This window comes from Lactuca serriola, chromosome 4, assembly GCF_051521515.1.
Source record: "Lactuca serriola cultivar US96UC23 chromosome 4, Lser_US96UC23_V15, whole genome shotgun sequence".
Lineage (NCBI taxonomy): Eukaryota > Viridiplantae > Streptophyta > Magnoliopsida > Asterales > Asteraceae > Lactuca > Lactuca serriola.
In genome coordinates this window covers 48,410,220-48,427,500 of record NC_136411.1, presented here as the reverse complement: position 1 = coordinate 48,427,500, position 17,281 = coordinate 48,410,220, and the positions used below count along the sequence as shown (strand labels likewise).

Below are 17,281 nucleotides of genomic sequence, written 5' to 3'. Positions count from 1 at the left end.
CATCTTTGACCAATTAACAAAAAGATCACAAGAACTTGAATATTTCTAGAGAGAGAAAGTGAATTTGAAAGAAATCTCTAGAGAGAGAGAAAGCAAAATTCGAATGAGCTTCCAAAGAAAGAAAGAAAAATTGATCAAAATTCTAGAGAGAGAAAGTGATTTTGACATGAATTCTAGAGAGAGAAAGCGAAAACATATAAATTCTAGAGAGGGGAAATCAAATTTGAATCAAGATCAAAGAACAATTCAATTTCTAGAACCAAAAATGCTCTAAAAAATGAAGAACTTCCAACAATTTGTGATTCACCAAATCATGTTGTCATCATGGATCAATTTCTTGAAAACTTCAAGCACCCGCTCTGATACCAATTGTAGTGACCAGGTTATGGTGACGAATGCGGAAATGTAAAGATTAAGTGAATCAATCAACCACGAAGAACACAAAGAGTAAATAATTCGTTTAAGCTCTCATTAATCTAGTAAGCTATTACAAAGTGAGTCTTGTAATAATCTCTCACTAGATTAATCTCACAAATGGTTCTTCTTACATAAAATAGGAGCCACTCACTTCCTATTTATAGGAAAGACTAAACTTATTACACATTCAAAGAGGGTAAACCATATCCAAGTAGAACTTTGCACTCTAACAGGTTTGTATAGCCTAATTCAAGGAATGATTTATCAAAGGAGACAAAACCAAACATATATCACCAAAGTTATTTTTTCACTCATGATCTTCAAAAGGAGTGTGACATCAGCATCCAGAAAATACAATCAAGTAACAAGTTGACAGATATGTTTACTAAAACACTCCCTACATCCAAATTTGAAAAGATGGTAAGAAACATTGGTATGCGGCGCTTCAAGGAAATCAAGTGGTGTGTCCATCAAAGGGAGTTGGAAACATATTGTATTATTTTCCTTACCTAAGTTTTTCTCACCGAGTTTTCTTAGCAAAGTTTTTAACGAGACACTAATTTCCAATGTCTATTATTAATCATGTACTCTTTTTCCTTAATAATGGTTTTTTTCCATGAGGTTTTACCTATTAAAGTTTTAATGATGCATGATACAATCGTTATTTAAGGTGGAGTGTTATAAAACATTATTTAGTGAATAATCATAGGTTCTCCATATTTTTCCATATTTCTCCATCATTGAACATTAGTAACACACTATTATGAGTTTTATAGTATAGCTATGCACCACTAAAAAAGCATTCATAATATAGTTCATATTCCATAGCCGGAACCAGAACATCTGGTTCTGGTTCCAAAAAAATGAGAGCCGATACAACAGGCTTCGGTTCCAAAATCTTGGGAACCACTCGCTACAAACTTTAGTATAATGGCTTAAATGGGCCATTGTTTTTTTTTGCCTTTAAAGGGTATGAACTTGTATTTTACTAGTAATTTTGGTATTTTTACCCACATTAGAAAGTAACACTGCTTTGTCAAATGTCAAGTAAGCAAGTGAGTCAACAATATCCTCAAAATCTTGAAAACATGCAACAACTATAATCAAACATGGTGTTACACTCCTCTAAAAATCTATACCCACAAGTTGATCAATCAAACCTAAATTCATATTCCTCATTTTTATCATCAAATCCTTCAGCTCCATCTATTTACCCATCACTCGAGACCAAATATCTCGCTGAAAAACTGTTCCCTGACAACGAGCAAAGCCATGAACAACAACAATCAACTGCTTTGAATCTTCAGAGGAAGTTGTAATACCCGGATCAATCGTTCACTTAATCGAAAACACAACAAAGCATCCAAGCTTCTAAGGTGTTTGAAATAACCCGTCTCCGACAAGGCGACAACGTCATCACGACTCTCGCTCGTGTCGGAAATGAAATCCAGTGGTCGTTCGCCAAGAACAAAGCCGTCGTGAAACTAGACAGATCTCACTACTTCTTCACACTTTGTGTACATTCCCAATCCGGAAACGACGTTGAACCAGAGGATTTGTTCAACTGCGGTTTGACGATGAACTCGATAGCGTTTTGGAGGAGTAAAGTGTGTTTTCGGTGAAGGGGGTGGAGAGGGTTGTAGTGGTAGAGGGAGGTGGTTCTCCAGAGGCCATACATGTAGATGACGACTCATCGTTTACTGTAACTCTCCATACAACATCATCCCCTTCTTCATATTCTCAAAACATCAGCATAGTAGTTCTATTCATTGTCGTTATTTTGGCCGTTTTGTTCTTCATCTCCAGTTTACTTCACTTACTCGTTAAATTCTTTACAAAACACAACTCTCAATTGCATTCATCTGAATCAAATTGATTCCCAAATGGGTCTCCATCCTACAACTCCAACAAAACACAACTCTCAATTGCATTCATTTAACTTTGACTTTTGAAAGTCAATGTGGGTTAATGGAAACTGATGATTAGGATAAGAAAAACTCACACCAACGTGGCATATGCAAACTTATGATTAGGATTCGGATCACCGGGTGACCCCTTTAAATTTTCCATAGCAACCTTTTAAAACCTAAAAACACAAGTTTGTATCCTTCAAAGACAAAAATTATGATGAATCATTTAAATCAATATACTAAACATTGTTAGGCTACAAGGACAATAACCCTTTTTAATAATAATAACATAAAATCTTTACAATCTCATTTTCTACTTTATTATATATCTTTTTAAATGTTTTATTATTATGTTATTATTATGTTTATTTGAAACAACAAACTAATTTATTTCTAAAGCAATACTTGAACCATGACTTCCCAAATGAAAAAGCCACTAATTTTAATACTTAGTAAATACATGTTGAATCGCACTTATAAATGATTAATCAACCATTGATTTAGGATGGTAAATTATGCCCACTAATTTAAACAACCAAATTAGAAGCACAAAAAGGCTCTCCTCCTACTCTCACTCTCTCACCCTCGTTTACAAACATAATACCAATCTCATATTTGATGTTTCCCTCCATCACACAAATAATTCACCTTCTTCCTCCACCACTACTTGTCACGGTCGGTTCAGGCGGCCGTCCCGCCGCTGCTCCACCGTGGCCCCCCTCCCCCAACATCCATCTCCAAAATGGGTGAGCCCAAGACCAATCAATCCATGATTGTTTCATTGCCATTGCCGCCTCTCAAACCCACATCACCACGCCCAACGCCGCTGTGGAAGAAACGGAGAGCCCTGTTGAAACAGCTATCCTTGAGCGAGAGCCCCCGGAATGTTGCCTGGGAGAGGAGGCGCCGTCTCAATCACATAAAAGAAAAGAAGAAGAAGAAGAAAGATGAATCTGGCTCTGCAGCAACTGATGAGTTGTCGGAAGATCTCAAAGAGCTCAAAGGTTGCCTGGAGTTAGGGTTTGGGTTCAATGATGATGAAGGCGGTCAACGGTTGACCAATACTCTACCTGCCCTTGATATTTACTTCGCCGTCAACAGGCTCGGCAGCCCCAACGGCGGTAACGTCTCACCGGGACCTAAACTTGACGGGATAGGCTCGCTGTCGTCAAAATCAGGAACATCGTCGTTCGGCAATGAAGATCCATGGAAGATTTGTAGCCCAGGTTTGTGAAATTCTGAAATTAACCATCTCCATTCTCCAGTCTCCACCACCTAAATCCATAAATAAATTCATGGAATTTTGCAGGAGAAGATCCGCAGCAGGTCAAGGCAAAGTTGAGGCACTGGGCACAAGCGGTTGCTTGTTCCGTGATACAGTCTTCTTGAAGGAGCAAAGAGGGGGGAGGGATACAACCACACACTCGAATCAAATGAGAATACAGAATTTAGAACTATAGATTCTCACCGGAGACAAGTTGAATGGCGAGATGCCGAGATCCCGATCACCGACATAAAAGTGTTGATGGTTGTCTGAGTAAATCTGGTGGATTCGGGGGATCAAGTAAACTCTATCAAATTATGTAAGAATCACAGAGATGCTGTAAATTATGAAGTTAATATATGACCACAATTTGTTTACGAAGATTATGAAGCTCTATATACCAACGAAAATTGATGAAAAATGAATGCGACATGCGAATCAAAATCCAGAAGTAGACGCTAATGAAATATGATATACTATTAATAATATGAAATCGGAGATTGAATAGGTGTTTTTCAACCAAAAATCATGAATCAATCAATATATTCAAACTCATCTTCCTTGAGGTGTGCGAAGAACTTCACAGGAGCGTCGCCGCGACCTTCAAGTTTCTCGAAGAACTCAATCTTGTAAGGAAAATTAGCTGAAATGTGTTTCCCTTTCCAAACGGAGATGTTATCTTTGATTTTGCCTTCCTTCCCATTCAACTCTACCTCCGATACTTTAGGTATATGATAAACCTTCAACGGCACTTTAACCCTAACCCTAGCTCCGATCTTCGCCTTAATTCCTTCTTCTTTTTCAGAAGTGGACGCCACCGTTGGATTGTCAACGATCGCCGTGGAGTCCGACGCTGCTGCTTTGATCCGTAGACGCAGATTCGATCTTTTGTTGTTGGTGATGCTACGTGTTAGAGAGCAATCATAAACGGAAGCGGAAGCACAAAAAAGGGGAGGAATTACCCGATTATTGGCGGTGGACGGAGGTAAATTGAGTGGCGTTGCGGCGGAGAATATCGCCGGAGATGTCATTATTAGTTTGCCGATTGGGTTATGGCACCTGTCAACTACTATAGATTTTAGGGCAGAGGATTTTATTATCCATTAAGGTGAGGTCTCTAATTTATATGGTCATGGAAAGTAAGAGGAAAGTTCGAATTAATTTTACAATTGACACCTCACTTGTTTATCATCACTTCATTTCCCTAATTTTATCTAATAAAACTAAAAATACAAATTAATTTTAGTTGTTTTTTTTTTCTATTTCAAGAAACATATTTGAAATGCAAATTTTGATGAATTGTCATCATAATTAAATAAAGATTTGATTACCTGAAATAAAAATTGACAACATGTTGTTTATCTCAAAATCACAATATTCAATCAGCTATCCAATTTTCATCGTCTTTTTATTACTTTTCAATTATCAAAACTTACTTTCATTTCATTTTCAGATTGTTCAAATCAAATGTCAACAAACTATATGAAGGTATTCTTCCTATAATCTTTAAGCTGTGTTCCCGAATTTAGTAACGGGAAAGAAAATAAACGAAAGAAAAATAAGGAGAAAACATAAAAGAACAGGAAAAAAGATATTTATATATTTGTGTTTTCTAGTCCGAAAAAATAAAAGAAAGTTTGGTTGAATGGAAAAATATGAAGTTACTGATGATAGAAAACACTTGGTATGTGACACGCTTAGAAGAAAATCGAAAATTAGAGGTTATGTGATATTTTTTATATTTATGTTGAAGGGTAAAATCGTACACGATAACCTTAAAAAAAATTAGGAGACAAGATTATAATAAATCATCATCCCTTTTTTCTCCTTTCCAAAAACTAAGGAGCATAATTTTTTTTTTTCATTTTTCTTTTTAATTCCTCACTTCTCTCCTTAAAATCAACAGGGGAATTGGGAATTGTTGTATTTAAATCAAATATACATGATACATCAATATAGATGATAGCTACTATAAGAGCTCAATAACAATGTGCTCAAGAAACCCAGTCCATATTGGAATTGAGACTCTCACGACTCGGCTATCAAAAATCGAATCCTTGAGGGCAAACTATATGATGTTATATTTAACGTAAATCCAAAAATCTAATTTCCATTTTTGTATTTGCAAAATGAAATATTATGGTACAATTGTACTAAGAATAAGTTATGTGATACAAATTACAATGGGCAAAATGGGTAAATTACACGAAGTTTTGAGCTCGAGTAAATACAAACACACCACCACCTCCCACCGCTCGACCCACAAGCATGTTCCTGTCCAGATATGAAAGGTAGTAAAGTCCTCCCACCGATTGCCTGCCACGTCATATACCAAGTTTAATTATTTCCATTTTTATCTTATATCATAAATAAATAAAGGGAAGTAATATTTCCAATTAATAATTTGATTCATCCACACGAGGTACAATACCTTTGCAGCTATCGTACAAGTTGGTAAAACATACATTTCAAGTGGATGAATCAATTTATCAAGTGGAAATATCACTTCCCATAAATAAATCTGTTATTTCTTGAAATCTGATTCAAAATAGCTTATAATAAGTTTGTTAATGTACCTTCCTGGGCTTGTGGTACTCACTGGAACTTGAGCTTTAAAAGAACGAATCGCTTGCAATATCTAAAAGTAAATACAAAAAGATAAATCACATAATTTGATTTTGATGTAATTAAAAATCAAAACAAATAATTAATACTATGAGTTTACCTGTAAGGTCAAGAATGAGCGTGGCAGTAATGCCGGGGCTATTAGAGCTTGCAATTCGTCACTTATATTTATATTTTGAAGAGATATCTGCCATTGAAACAAAAATGCTACCAAAAATTCATTTTATTTATTTATTTATGATAGATCAATGATATTAACCGACCTCTTCAAACTGCAGGTAGATGTTACGCCGCGACACGATAGAAAATTTTGCAGATACAAGGAGGGTAGCACCTTCGTTGTCCTGTGAAAATCACGTGTTGTATCAGTACTTAAAGGATTTTCAGAAACAGGTTATACTGTGTTTGATATGCGTTGGACTCAGACTGAGGTTTAACAGGTTATACTGTGTTTGGTATGTGTTTGATATGCGATGGACTCAGACAAATGTTAACACGTTGGACTCATATTCTAAATTAATTGTTTCCTTTTAAACCACTAGCAAAGTTTTGATTTAATGATTAATTATGTAATTACTTATAATAAAATCATCTACATACCTCTAACAATCTAGGAATACTCCAACGAACAACATTGCGGATGTAGCCTCCATTATCTTTATCTTTACCCTTGCATTCAAACTTCTGAAATATCTGGCCAACCTAATCATCATATAACAATTCAGGTATACCAACAAAGGGAATCTGCAATATTGTAAGAGATAAACAAGGGGAAAGAGATGAGGATCACTGAAGCAACTGGAAACCTGAAAAAAGGGAAGTCTGGAGGAAGAATCAAGAAGAACGAGAACATCAGAGGCAGATGTATACTGCAATCGCCATGTTCCATCCAATTTCTCTAAATCAATTGGTTCATTATCCACTCGACAACTCTCCAAATCCACCTACAAAATCCCATTCCTTTCCACCATCATACTACATAACTATGGAATCAATCTGAATTCGTCATTGATGGATGAAAATTAAAGCGAAGAGGCCTACCAAAGACTCTTCAATTTCCGAGCGTTGGTTAGGGGTAGTGGTAAGTCCACGTTGAGTGTCTTGAACAGCTTTCAACAAGTCATATTTCTTGTTTTCTAATTCTGTTTCATTTATCTGAATCAACGGAAAGAAAGAGAAGGAGGGAATAAAATATGAGAAATATCGATGGGAAGAGGGGAAATCGAGAAGGGAGAGAATCGAGTACCTGTGGGGATGATGTAAAGGTTGTTGTCATGGAGCATCGAAATCTATTTCTTGAATATGAGAAGGGAAAGGAGAAGGTTGATGAAGAAGGTAGAATATTTGAAGTTGTTGGTGGCCGGAAAAGAGCAGTTGTAGTCGGCAACCGCAAATCCATTTCTCCGGGATCCCTGTTGGGATTGGATATTTGTGGGAGCGTTATATATCTCGCAATTTATATGTGCAGGTGTGTTTGAAAACTAAAAATAAATATGTATTCATGTTTTTTTTTTTGGTAGCAATTATAGATTCCATATGAAAAAGTGAGAATATATTTATATAAAAACGTGAGTTATTTATTTTATATATTTTTCTAAGTTGTTAGTTTTTTATAAAATATATTGACTTACTTACAATAGTATTTTTTAGAGATACATCTAATACCTACTACCTACTAGTGATCCGTAACTATGCAATCAACAACAAAGAATGAAAAGAAGGCAAAAGAACAATACCTAGAAACTAAATCTTTATTGATTAAGAACGACTTCATAAATATGAGAGGTAATGATATAGTTTGATTAAGAAGAGGCTCTCAAAAATAGTTCTCATAGAAAAAAACTATTAAATTCATAAGACATGAAAACTAAAGCATTGGCATTATACAAATACTATGTGCATCCGTTAAAGCAATACCTAAAGAATTCACAGTATTTGAAATCATAGCAACAGAAGCTTGATTGAATAAGCTTGATACTTATCACAAAGCTTCTAGAATTAGCTAATTGTCACTCAAGTTTCCGTAATCACGTTTTTGGGTCTTCAATTCTTCATGTTGATCAAAGTAGACATACACTGAGATCAATCAACTCCAATAGTAAGCAATGTACTTATATTTTAGATGTTGTTACGTGGCGACCCGTATGCTTGTGGTCGTCTCTGTTAGAGCCTCTTTCAATGAGCAGTCCAGATAACATGTTGCATGATATGTGATAAATATAGGTTAAAAAGCCATATTGAGGGTATTGGGGAATTACGAATTGGGTAACAGGAAATCTGGATCACAAACAGGAATCGTGCGATACACTTTCCTTGTTTGATATTTCGACCCTAATTGCCTTGGGTATCACGAAATCCAAACTAGGATAATTCCTGAAGAAACGATTCTGATTTTAGGCACAAAACACATAATCAATTTTGAGAGAGAATGAAGAAGAAAACGTTTTTTTCAGTTTTCTGTGTTTCAACGAAAACGTAATCTTTCCCGGACTTATCCACTTAACGGATAAAACGAGAACAATTTTCAACTTTCAGAAAATACGAATTAAACCTTGTATTTGCATCTTTAAAGAATAACAAATTAATCCCCGTACTGTTCTAAAACATTGTTTAGTAAATACAGTAGATCAGGGTTCGGTACTAACAATGTTTATTAAATACAAGTGTGCACTCCCACACCTCCTAACTTGTATTATAACTAAAACACTATTCTTGAAACACTTGTTAAATCCATTACACTAAAATATATTTGGTGATTAAATCACCAACAGAGGGCGAACACCCTGTGTTGCTATCTGATGCCTAAGTTAGGAGTCATATTCAGAGCATTGAATGTATTTTAATTGCCAATGGTTGTGTAGGTCTTACCTCTCAAGTTAGGCGAAGGCCTGTTTTTATAGTTGGGGTTTAAACCAGTTGTAGCACCTTGTTCCGAATCATTTCCTAATGTGGGGTCGTGACCCGAAGACCAGTTATCATAAGGCTTAGGGCCTTTGAGAAAGGGAGATTTAGACCCATCTGGGGTGGATAAGGTAGGATAGATGGCCTGGGAATTCGGTTTGTGTTTTGGAGCCCAAAGGTATAATCGTAAAGAGACAGTCGAGCTTTTTATGAATTTTGGATTTTTGTTTGGAAAGTTTTAAGGCAAGTATGAGTTGATAGAAGTGTAGAGCTTCTCGTTACCTTTTCGTGGATATAAGGATCGTCGGAAACGGACTTATAACGAAGAAGTTATGGCCTTCGAAAGTTTGGTGAATTGAGGGTTAACCGAGTACACGGGGCGTACACAAGTGTACGCATGACGTACTAGTGTAAAGGCCAGTACGCGGGGTGTACATTGGTGTACGTTGGGCGTACTAAGGAAATGATCGCGGAGCCTTAAGGGAGTATGTTGGGCGTACCAGAAGTACGATCAGCGTACTCCAGTCAGTCCCAGACCCTAATTTAGGGTCTTAGACCTTGTTTAAGCACCTTAACTCACCACCAAATCCCATTATCTTCAACCTCCATCCTCTTAAACCCTAGAAATGAATCCCTAGCCTCCATTGGGGTGGTTCTTGAGCTCTTGGTGGTATTTCATGCATTTTGGTGCTCATAGAAGAAGAAGGAGTTTCTTGGAAAAGTGTGGGATTGCTTGGAGGTTGTGGATCCAGGCTTAGTACATCTTTATCTATCTTCTCAAGGTATAAATCTTCAAACTTGATGACTTTATTCATAGATCACGTTATGGCAAAATTTCATAATCTTTTGTCCCCAAAGTTTGGATCTTTGTGAGTATGGAGTACTCCAAAGCATATAAACCGTCCTTTTTGAGGTCTTGAAGTGTATTAAGCCATAAAAATGCTTGCTTGATCATTTCCTTAGCACCAGAGTTAAGTGATTTTGATTGTTGTGAAAGGAATGATTTTGGAGATTTAGCCCTCTTTATCCATGCAAAGGATTCAAGGTTTCTACCTTATGGATTAAGACATTATTTAGGGTTAAAAGAAGTGGTTGGATGCCTTTGACTTAACCCAATAAGAGCTTAATGTGAATTTTTGGCCCCTGACGAGTATGATGGGCGCACTCAAAAGTACGCTTAGCGTAAATGGAGTTTCATGATTTAAGGACTTATACATTATGCTTAGAGGGTGAGTACATGCGGTGTACACTTCTGGTACACGGGGCGTACTCCCCAGGAGGTGAAATTTTGGGCCTTTTGGACCATTGGACTTCTAACCTTTGGCCTTAGATTGAGTACGGGCTTTCTTGGAATTTGATTCATGATGGTTTTGGGCCTAATTAAGAAGTTGGGCCATATCGGACCTTGGTTTTGGGCCATGTAAGAAAAATGGTAAAATGGTCTTTTACCCTGGTTATTAGGCAAGTAATTCAGATTCTTCAGTATGGGTCGAGATTTAATTATTAATTGGATGCTATTTTATGGTGCAAGCATAGGGATTTCTGGATCAGCGGTCCGAGCATTTATCTGAGATATTCAGCCACTTCACGTGAGTTATACTCACTGTACTTACAGGTCGAAGGCACCAAGGCCGGCCCATTGCATTGGTATCCTGCTATACACTGATATGTTGAGTATGGAATAGATCTACATGGTTATATGCTAGTTGCCGATGTGCTAGTCTGGTATATCTGTAGGACTATCTGTGATTCTGTCTGCATGATTATATGCATATATTTGTTATCTATTATATGTCGACATATTGTGTTGGGTTGAGGTTGTACTGCTTTGTGTTGTAGCCAACAAACCCTGGAGCATTCCACATATGAGCTAAGGGTTGGGTAGGGCATGCCAAACTCATACTGAGGGATTATGTGCATTTCAGATACGAGCGGAGGATCGGGTGGTATGCCAGACTCGTACTGAGGGCTTGAGGGTATTTCAGCCTGATGACTAATTGGGTCAGGGAGCAATCCAGACATAAGATGTGGGCTCAAGAGCAAGCCATATATGAGCTGTGGACCAATAGGCAAGCCAGACTCACATTGTGGGCTTAAGGGTAATCCAGTCTTTTAGCTGTGGACCCAGTACGTGCTGTTATTTGAATATGTTATATGTTTGTGTGTTGGTACTTTAGGGGAAATCACTAAGCTTCATGGTTATAGTTTTTTTTTTTTTTTATGGTTTCAGGTTCTTCAGATTACAGTGGCAAGGCGAAGGCGTAACTGTACACATCCTTGGTTTTACTACTGATTGGATCTAATGAGACTCTGATTTTAAATCATGTGTTGGAAACAATGGTTTTTTAAACACTTTTATTAGTAAAGGGGTTGCTTTGAAAAGTTTAAATTGGTTGTGATTTTTATGGATGTTACACCAGTTCTTAGTTTCTCCTTCTGGGTTTTGTGTTAACCATTAGGTTATGAGGGTAAACCTTCTTTTTATTAAAATAGTCTTGATTTTTCCGTGTATCCTGAAGATGCTTCATAGAATGTGTACGGTGATAGGGTGATTCTTGCTCTAGTGCTCGGTATCATTTTATATACTTGTGTCTAGGTTGGTAGGCCAGGTTCGTTGTTCGGCTTAGTGTTGTGTATGTTGACGCCCATACCCCATTAAGCCCCCTAGCCTAATTGTCATAAAGTGCTGCTGATTTATAATAACTGGGCTTAGGTGGGTTTTTCTTTTTATATTTTTACTCGACCCGGTTAATGGTTCTTGGTTTGGTCATGCGCCCCAGACTTCTTGTAGGCCTATAGGCACTTTTACCCCTGTTTAGTAACAGCTGGCTTCCCATTTTCCATTTCATAAATGCTTGTCACATCTTTTTCAGTTTCATCCTTTTATTCTTCATTCTTGTTCTTCCATATTCCCTTTGTCATTTCTTCATCTTGAATCCTTGTACATTTTACAAAAGAATGTCTCGTTCAATGATGCATGTCGTTCATTCGACCGTCAGCCATGAGCGTCTCGACCGGGTTTCTGTGAAGTACCATCTTGTCGACGAGGATGGTGTTGCTCTTCCTGCTCCCAATGCAGTCATCGATCGTCCTCCATTAGGTAATTTTGGTGTCTATCTTTACTACTTTAAAGTCAGTTTACACATGCCCTCGTTATTGTTCTTTGGTTCGGTTATTGAGGCGTAAAAAATTCATACTTGCCAACTAAAACCTAATTCGATTGTAAAGGTTATCTGCTTTGAACTGCTCTGCCATGCCTCCTTAGTTGTTCCTACTGTTGCTTTGTTCCAGTACTTTTTTTGTACTTGTAGTAATGGGGCTTGGTATTATTTTCGGTCAAGTGGACGAAGTTTTATTGAGGGTCTTCATGATTTTATAAAGAACTGGAAAACGAATTTATCTAGTTGAACGCTTCTTGCTTCTATTATTGAAACAGATTTCACCCTCCTAGAACGATTGATGACCAAAATTCCACTAGAACTAGTGATTTGCGCCAAGATATAGATAAGTTTTCACGTTTGAATGTGATGATGGAGAAATTTCCTGAAGCTATGTTGGGGCAAGTTGGCATGAGTTTGTATTGGTTGTGTCATGGTGTTGTTCCTACTTTACTCGTTCATGGTCCATGTACATGTTTTTACAATATATTTCTGACTCTTGTTTTTATAATGTGCATTGATCCCATGTTTGCTTCATGCAGATGGAAGTCGGCTGCCTTTTCTGTTGTCTGAATTTGTTGAAGGCAAGATTACGGCACAAGATCTTGGTTCTGATGATTTTGATCTCACGATTATCGATGATAACTTTACTGGTAGTGGTATTAATATTAATAACTCCCACAATGATGAAGAGGAGTATTTAAAGTCCTCGATTAAGTTCATGATTCCTATGATGACACAAATGATGGTCATACTTAGGGGTGTAAATGATCCAAGCCGGGCCCGATCCTGTCTAGGCTCGTCTCGGGCTCGTTTAAGTTATACGAGGCTCGAGCTCGGCTTAATTCGAGCTTTCTAGTATTGAGTTTGGCTCGAGCTCGTAAAGAATTATATAAGCTCGACTCAGGCTCGAGCTCAACTTGTTTTTTGTCTAACGTGCCTAAATTAAACTAAGCTCAGTTCGAGCTCGTTAAGAAGCTCGTTTACTAATACCCTAAATCCCTAATTCCCTAAATATGTTTTTTATTTTAATATATAATAATAATATATTATATATAGGCTTGTTTACGCTCGCGAGCCTAATCGAGCTTAATGACATAGGCACTAGCTTGATCTCATTTAATAAACAAGCTTAATAGTAAGCTCGATCTCGACTCGGGTTCGTTTAAAATTGGTTTTGAGTCGAGATTTTAACGATCCGATCCCTAGTAGCTTGACTTGTTTGCACCACTAGTCATACTTACCCTGTTTCTACTGATCATGTGATTGTTTCTAATGATAACGATGATGATGGGAGTGGTGAGGGGCCCTTAGTCTGACGTAAAAGAGGTAGTGATTCTGCTACTTCTGCTACCCTTGCGGCTGTTCTAGCTGGTGGGGAGGGTTGTAGTGGTAAGGTCCTCAAGAGATTTCGTTCCTTGGATCCTTGTGCTTTTCATGATTTTGCTAACAGCCTTGGTGTGAATCATCCTTCATCGTATGTGACACGATTAATTATGAATAGCCCGCCTCGCGATGCCCATGTTCCGCACCCATATGGTCCTATTTATGTCCCTGCTTGGGAGTATAGGCGGAAGCAAAGTTTAATGGAGCCAAAGGTTTCCATTTCTTTCTTTGCAAACTTTGCTTATCCGAGGACCCGCTTAAGTGTCAGCCAGGGTCGTAGGGAACATGTAGGGATGTCAACGGGGGCAAACGGTATGGGGATTGCATCCCCCGCGCTGCCCCCATACCCCAAAATCTCCATCCTTTCCACCCCCATCCCCGCCCCCGAATTCCCCTTCTGACCCCCGCCCCTGCCCCCGTTCTGTAACGCCCGTGTTTATGGGCTCGTCATTAATGATGATCTGATAGTCTAGGTTAACCTTTGTAACCCGTCTTGAAATAATAAAGATGTATAATTTGAGTATTATGTATTTTGTGCTTAATTATGTGACTTAAATGAATTAAGGATAAAAATAAGCATCAAAATGAAATGTTAGATAAACCCGATATCTATGAAGGATGTGGTAGTGGTCGTGGCAAGGTTTCCGGATATATAAAGAATGCTGAAATCCGAGTTATAACGAAGAAGTTATGACCTGTCGAAATTTCGCAACAGAACCGACACGACGCTGAATGACGTAAAATACGAATTTAAGATAAAGCGATATTTATCCTTAGTGATCTAAACTAAAGTCGTAGAATACGTTAAACCGTGAGCATGCATAAAAAGAACGTCTAAATTTGACTTCGTATGAGTAAGTTATGATTTTTCGAAGTTTCGACTTAGCGGTATGCAATCCGAATACTCGAAATAGAGATCGAGTGATATTTAGACAAACTTTCTAAATGAGAATTGAAGATCTAATTGATAGTATTCCAACGATAAAAAGACAGACAAAAACGGAGTTAAGATGAAGGAGTTATGAATTTTGATCGGAGTTTTCTTGTCCCGGCCTACTAAAAATAATATATTAATAATATATTAAAATTAAAGTCAAAATTAGCCAACAGAGTCTAAACGAGAGTTGTAGAGCATAATCTCACCTATGTGTGGATATAAAGAACGTTGAAAAACGGAGCTCATATGCGAAAGTTATGAATTTCTGAAGTTCGGGGCACGAACCCCAAAGTTGTATCAGAGTTCACGACGTGAAAATAGTGTTCATGACGTGAACTGACTTCTAACGCCTTCTAGAGCTTCACAGACGCAAGTTGTGATGACGCATGCAGTGACGATCAATCCCCACGGCATGAGCTTTAGAAACTCACGACGTGAGTGTAGAAAATCAGCCCTATAAATAGAAATCAAGGGTCAGCCAATTTTGGTTACTCCTCTCTTACTCTCTCACTCCCGATACTCTCTCTAAGCCCTATTTTAACCCCCCCGCCCCAAAGCCCTGGTATCATTCCTGAGACCCGAAGCGAGTCCCAAAGCCCGAAGATCCCGAGAAGAAAAGAGTTTCCGAGTCGAAGCTCTGCCTGCGAGAAGCCCGGTGTGTGAAGATCTTCCAAATTTACAGAAGAATACTACTTTTAAAGTCGTGGTGTTGTCCGATCATCTTCTGATCAAGTGAGTGTGTAGTTACTTTCTTCTAACACATAGATATGAAGTATCTCTATAAGAATACGTGCTATGTGTTGCATATTATCTATTATCTGGTTTGAGTATTGAATGGATATACTATACATGATTTAAAGTTGTATATGTATGTTTGTATATATATATATATATATATATATATATATATATATATATATTATCTACTAAAATGTTGGGGTAAAGCATGGGTAGATAGTTGATGTGTGATAAAATGATGAGAGACTTTGATGTTGTTATTGTTGATCTAGTCATCTAGCGGAGTATGGATGATGACCACGGACTCTTTCTAGACAGTCTCGTGGAACGCTAGCAGACTCACAACCTATAGGTGTTGTGTACTCTATCCCCCTCATGGTTGCCTTTAGGATATCTATTGTTGAGGAAACCCCTTGCAGTAATGTCCGTCCCGACGAAAATCCTAGATTAGGTCCCTTGTAATAGATGTTGTTTTAGGGACGTAAAGTGAGGATAATGGGAATGGGTAATCGGGTTATTGTTGGTTGATGAAATTAAATATAATTATTTATTGTGGGTTGAAAACCCTATATGCTCACCAGGCTCCCAAGCTTGACCCACTCAGTTTATTTGTATTACAGGAAGTGGCGCGAGGGCATAAGATGGATGAATCATCAAGTTGTTTTGTTTATAAGCCTGTAGTTGTATAGAACTGTTGTATGGCTTGTAATACGTCGTTTATGCTTTCTGGTCTGTATCGAAACATGACATCCCGAGGTTTTGTTAAATAATGAAAGTACATTTCTTTATGAAATGCTTTGGTAAATATTATTTTATCATATTTTGTTTTTGGGAACAAATTCCGCAACTCTTTTAAATCGATGGATTTACTTTGAAATTATTTTAAAAGCATAAATGAAACCGGTCTTTTCTGGCCGTGATTTTGGGGATGTCACAGTTGGTATCAGAGCATTAGTTTAAGCAAACTAGGAATTTGTAGGATTTCTAGACTTAAACTTAGAATGCTATGTGAAAATTGTGAGATAAGTGTCTGTGATATTTTAGACACGAGCACTAGTTTATTTTAGGAAAGTTGCCTAAAATGCTTTTATGTGCTAAATGTTATATGTTTACCATATATGATATTATTTGTTCGGATCTATGGTTTGTTGCCAACCGGATCTAGAAACCTTATGTGTTTAGGATTCTAAGCGTATGACGACAATATTAGAACTAGCATGTAAACGTTTCGGAGTGATAAGGATGATTTAATTATCTATCATGGATGAGGATCTAATTTCACCTTATTCGGTGTGTATATCAAAAATGGTAAGAACTAGAAGTGGTGATGGAAATGCAGATGAAAATAGGAATCAACCACCTGTGATTGAGCGAGTACCTGTTGTAGCAGCAGCACCAGAGCCAAGGACAATGGCTGCGGTGCAAGCCATGATTAAGGCTATGTTAGCCGAACAAAGGGAAGAAATGCGACAAATGTTGCATGAAAATAGGGACGAGAGGCCAGCAGGGTCGGAACCACTGTGGGAAGTGTGGCAGGACGCACAAGGGACCATGCAGGGTGGGTGGTTCAGGCTGCTTCAAGTGCAGTCGGACAGGTCATTATAGCAGGGATTGTACTGCTACCACCACCACCCTAGGATCTGATCTGATTTTCTTTCATTGCAATCAGAGGGACCACAAAGAAGTCCCAATGTACGAGTTTTGATATTTCGGGGCCGATGTCAACACCCGCTCCTGCGACTCTTCGGATCACTGACGGACGCCAGATCAAGGCGGATGCACGTGTGGTGAAGAGCATGGTTTTCCAGTTGACGGTCGAGGAGGCCCACGCGTCACCTGATGTGGTGACTGGTATGTATCTTCTCCTTATCACTTTATTTATATTGAATTTTTTGCATATATTTATATGTTTATTTTAGGAGCGTTCATCATGAACGGTATTTCT

The 17,281-nt window shown here is 37.9% G+C and overlaps 2 protein-coding genes and 1 pseudogene across 2 annotated transcripts; 1 reads left to right on the top strand and 2 right to left on the bottom strand.

Annotated features, from left to right (window-relative positions):
- The first annotated feature begins 2,870 nt into the window (after positions 1 to 2,870).
- LOC145101517 (uncharacterized) lies at positions 2,871 to 3,972 on the top strand. The gene is made up of 2 exons (XM_079038725.1): positions 2,871 to 3,553; positions 3,637 to 3,972. The coding sequence occupies exons 1-2, from the start codon at positions 3,070 to 3,072 to the stop codon at positions 3,714 to 3,716; spliced, it is 564 nt and encodes a 187-aa protein (XP_078894851.1). The 5' UTR covers positions 2,871 to 3,069; the 3' UTR covers positions 3,717 to 3,972.
- Positions 3,973 to 4,043: 71 nt separating this feature from the next.
- LOC145101518 (ferredoxin-thioredoxin reductase, variable chain pseudogene) lies at positions 4,044 to 4,703 on the bottom strand (annotated as a pseudogene).
- A 978-nt stretch (positions 4,704 to 5,681) lies between these two features.
- Positions 5,682 to 7,615, bottom strand: LOC145101516 (Plastid-lipid associated protein PAP / fibrillin family protein). Its single transcript, XM_079038723.1, has 8 exons — positions 7,463 to 7,615; positions 7,258 to 7,371; positions 7,023 to 7,160; positions 6,817 to 6,918; positions 6,480 to 6,560; positions 6,317 to 6,403; positions 6,168 to 6,229; positions 5,682 to 5,907 (listed from the first exon to the last, which is right to left on the bottom strand). The coding sequence occupies exons 1-8, from the start codon at positions 7,613 to 7,615 to the stop codon at positions 5,793 to 5,795; spliced, it is 852 nt and encodes a 283-aa protein (XP_078894849.1). The 3' UTR covers positions 5,682 to 5,792.
- Positions 7,616 to 17,281: the final 9,666 nt, after the last annotated feature.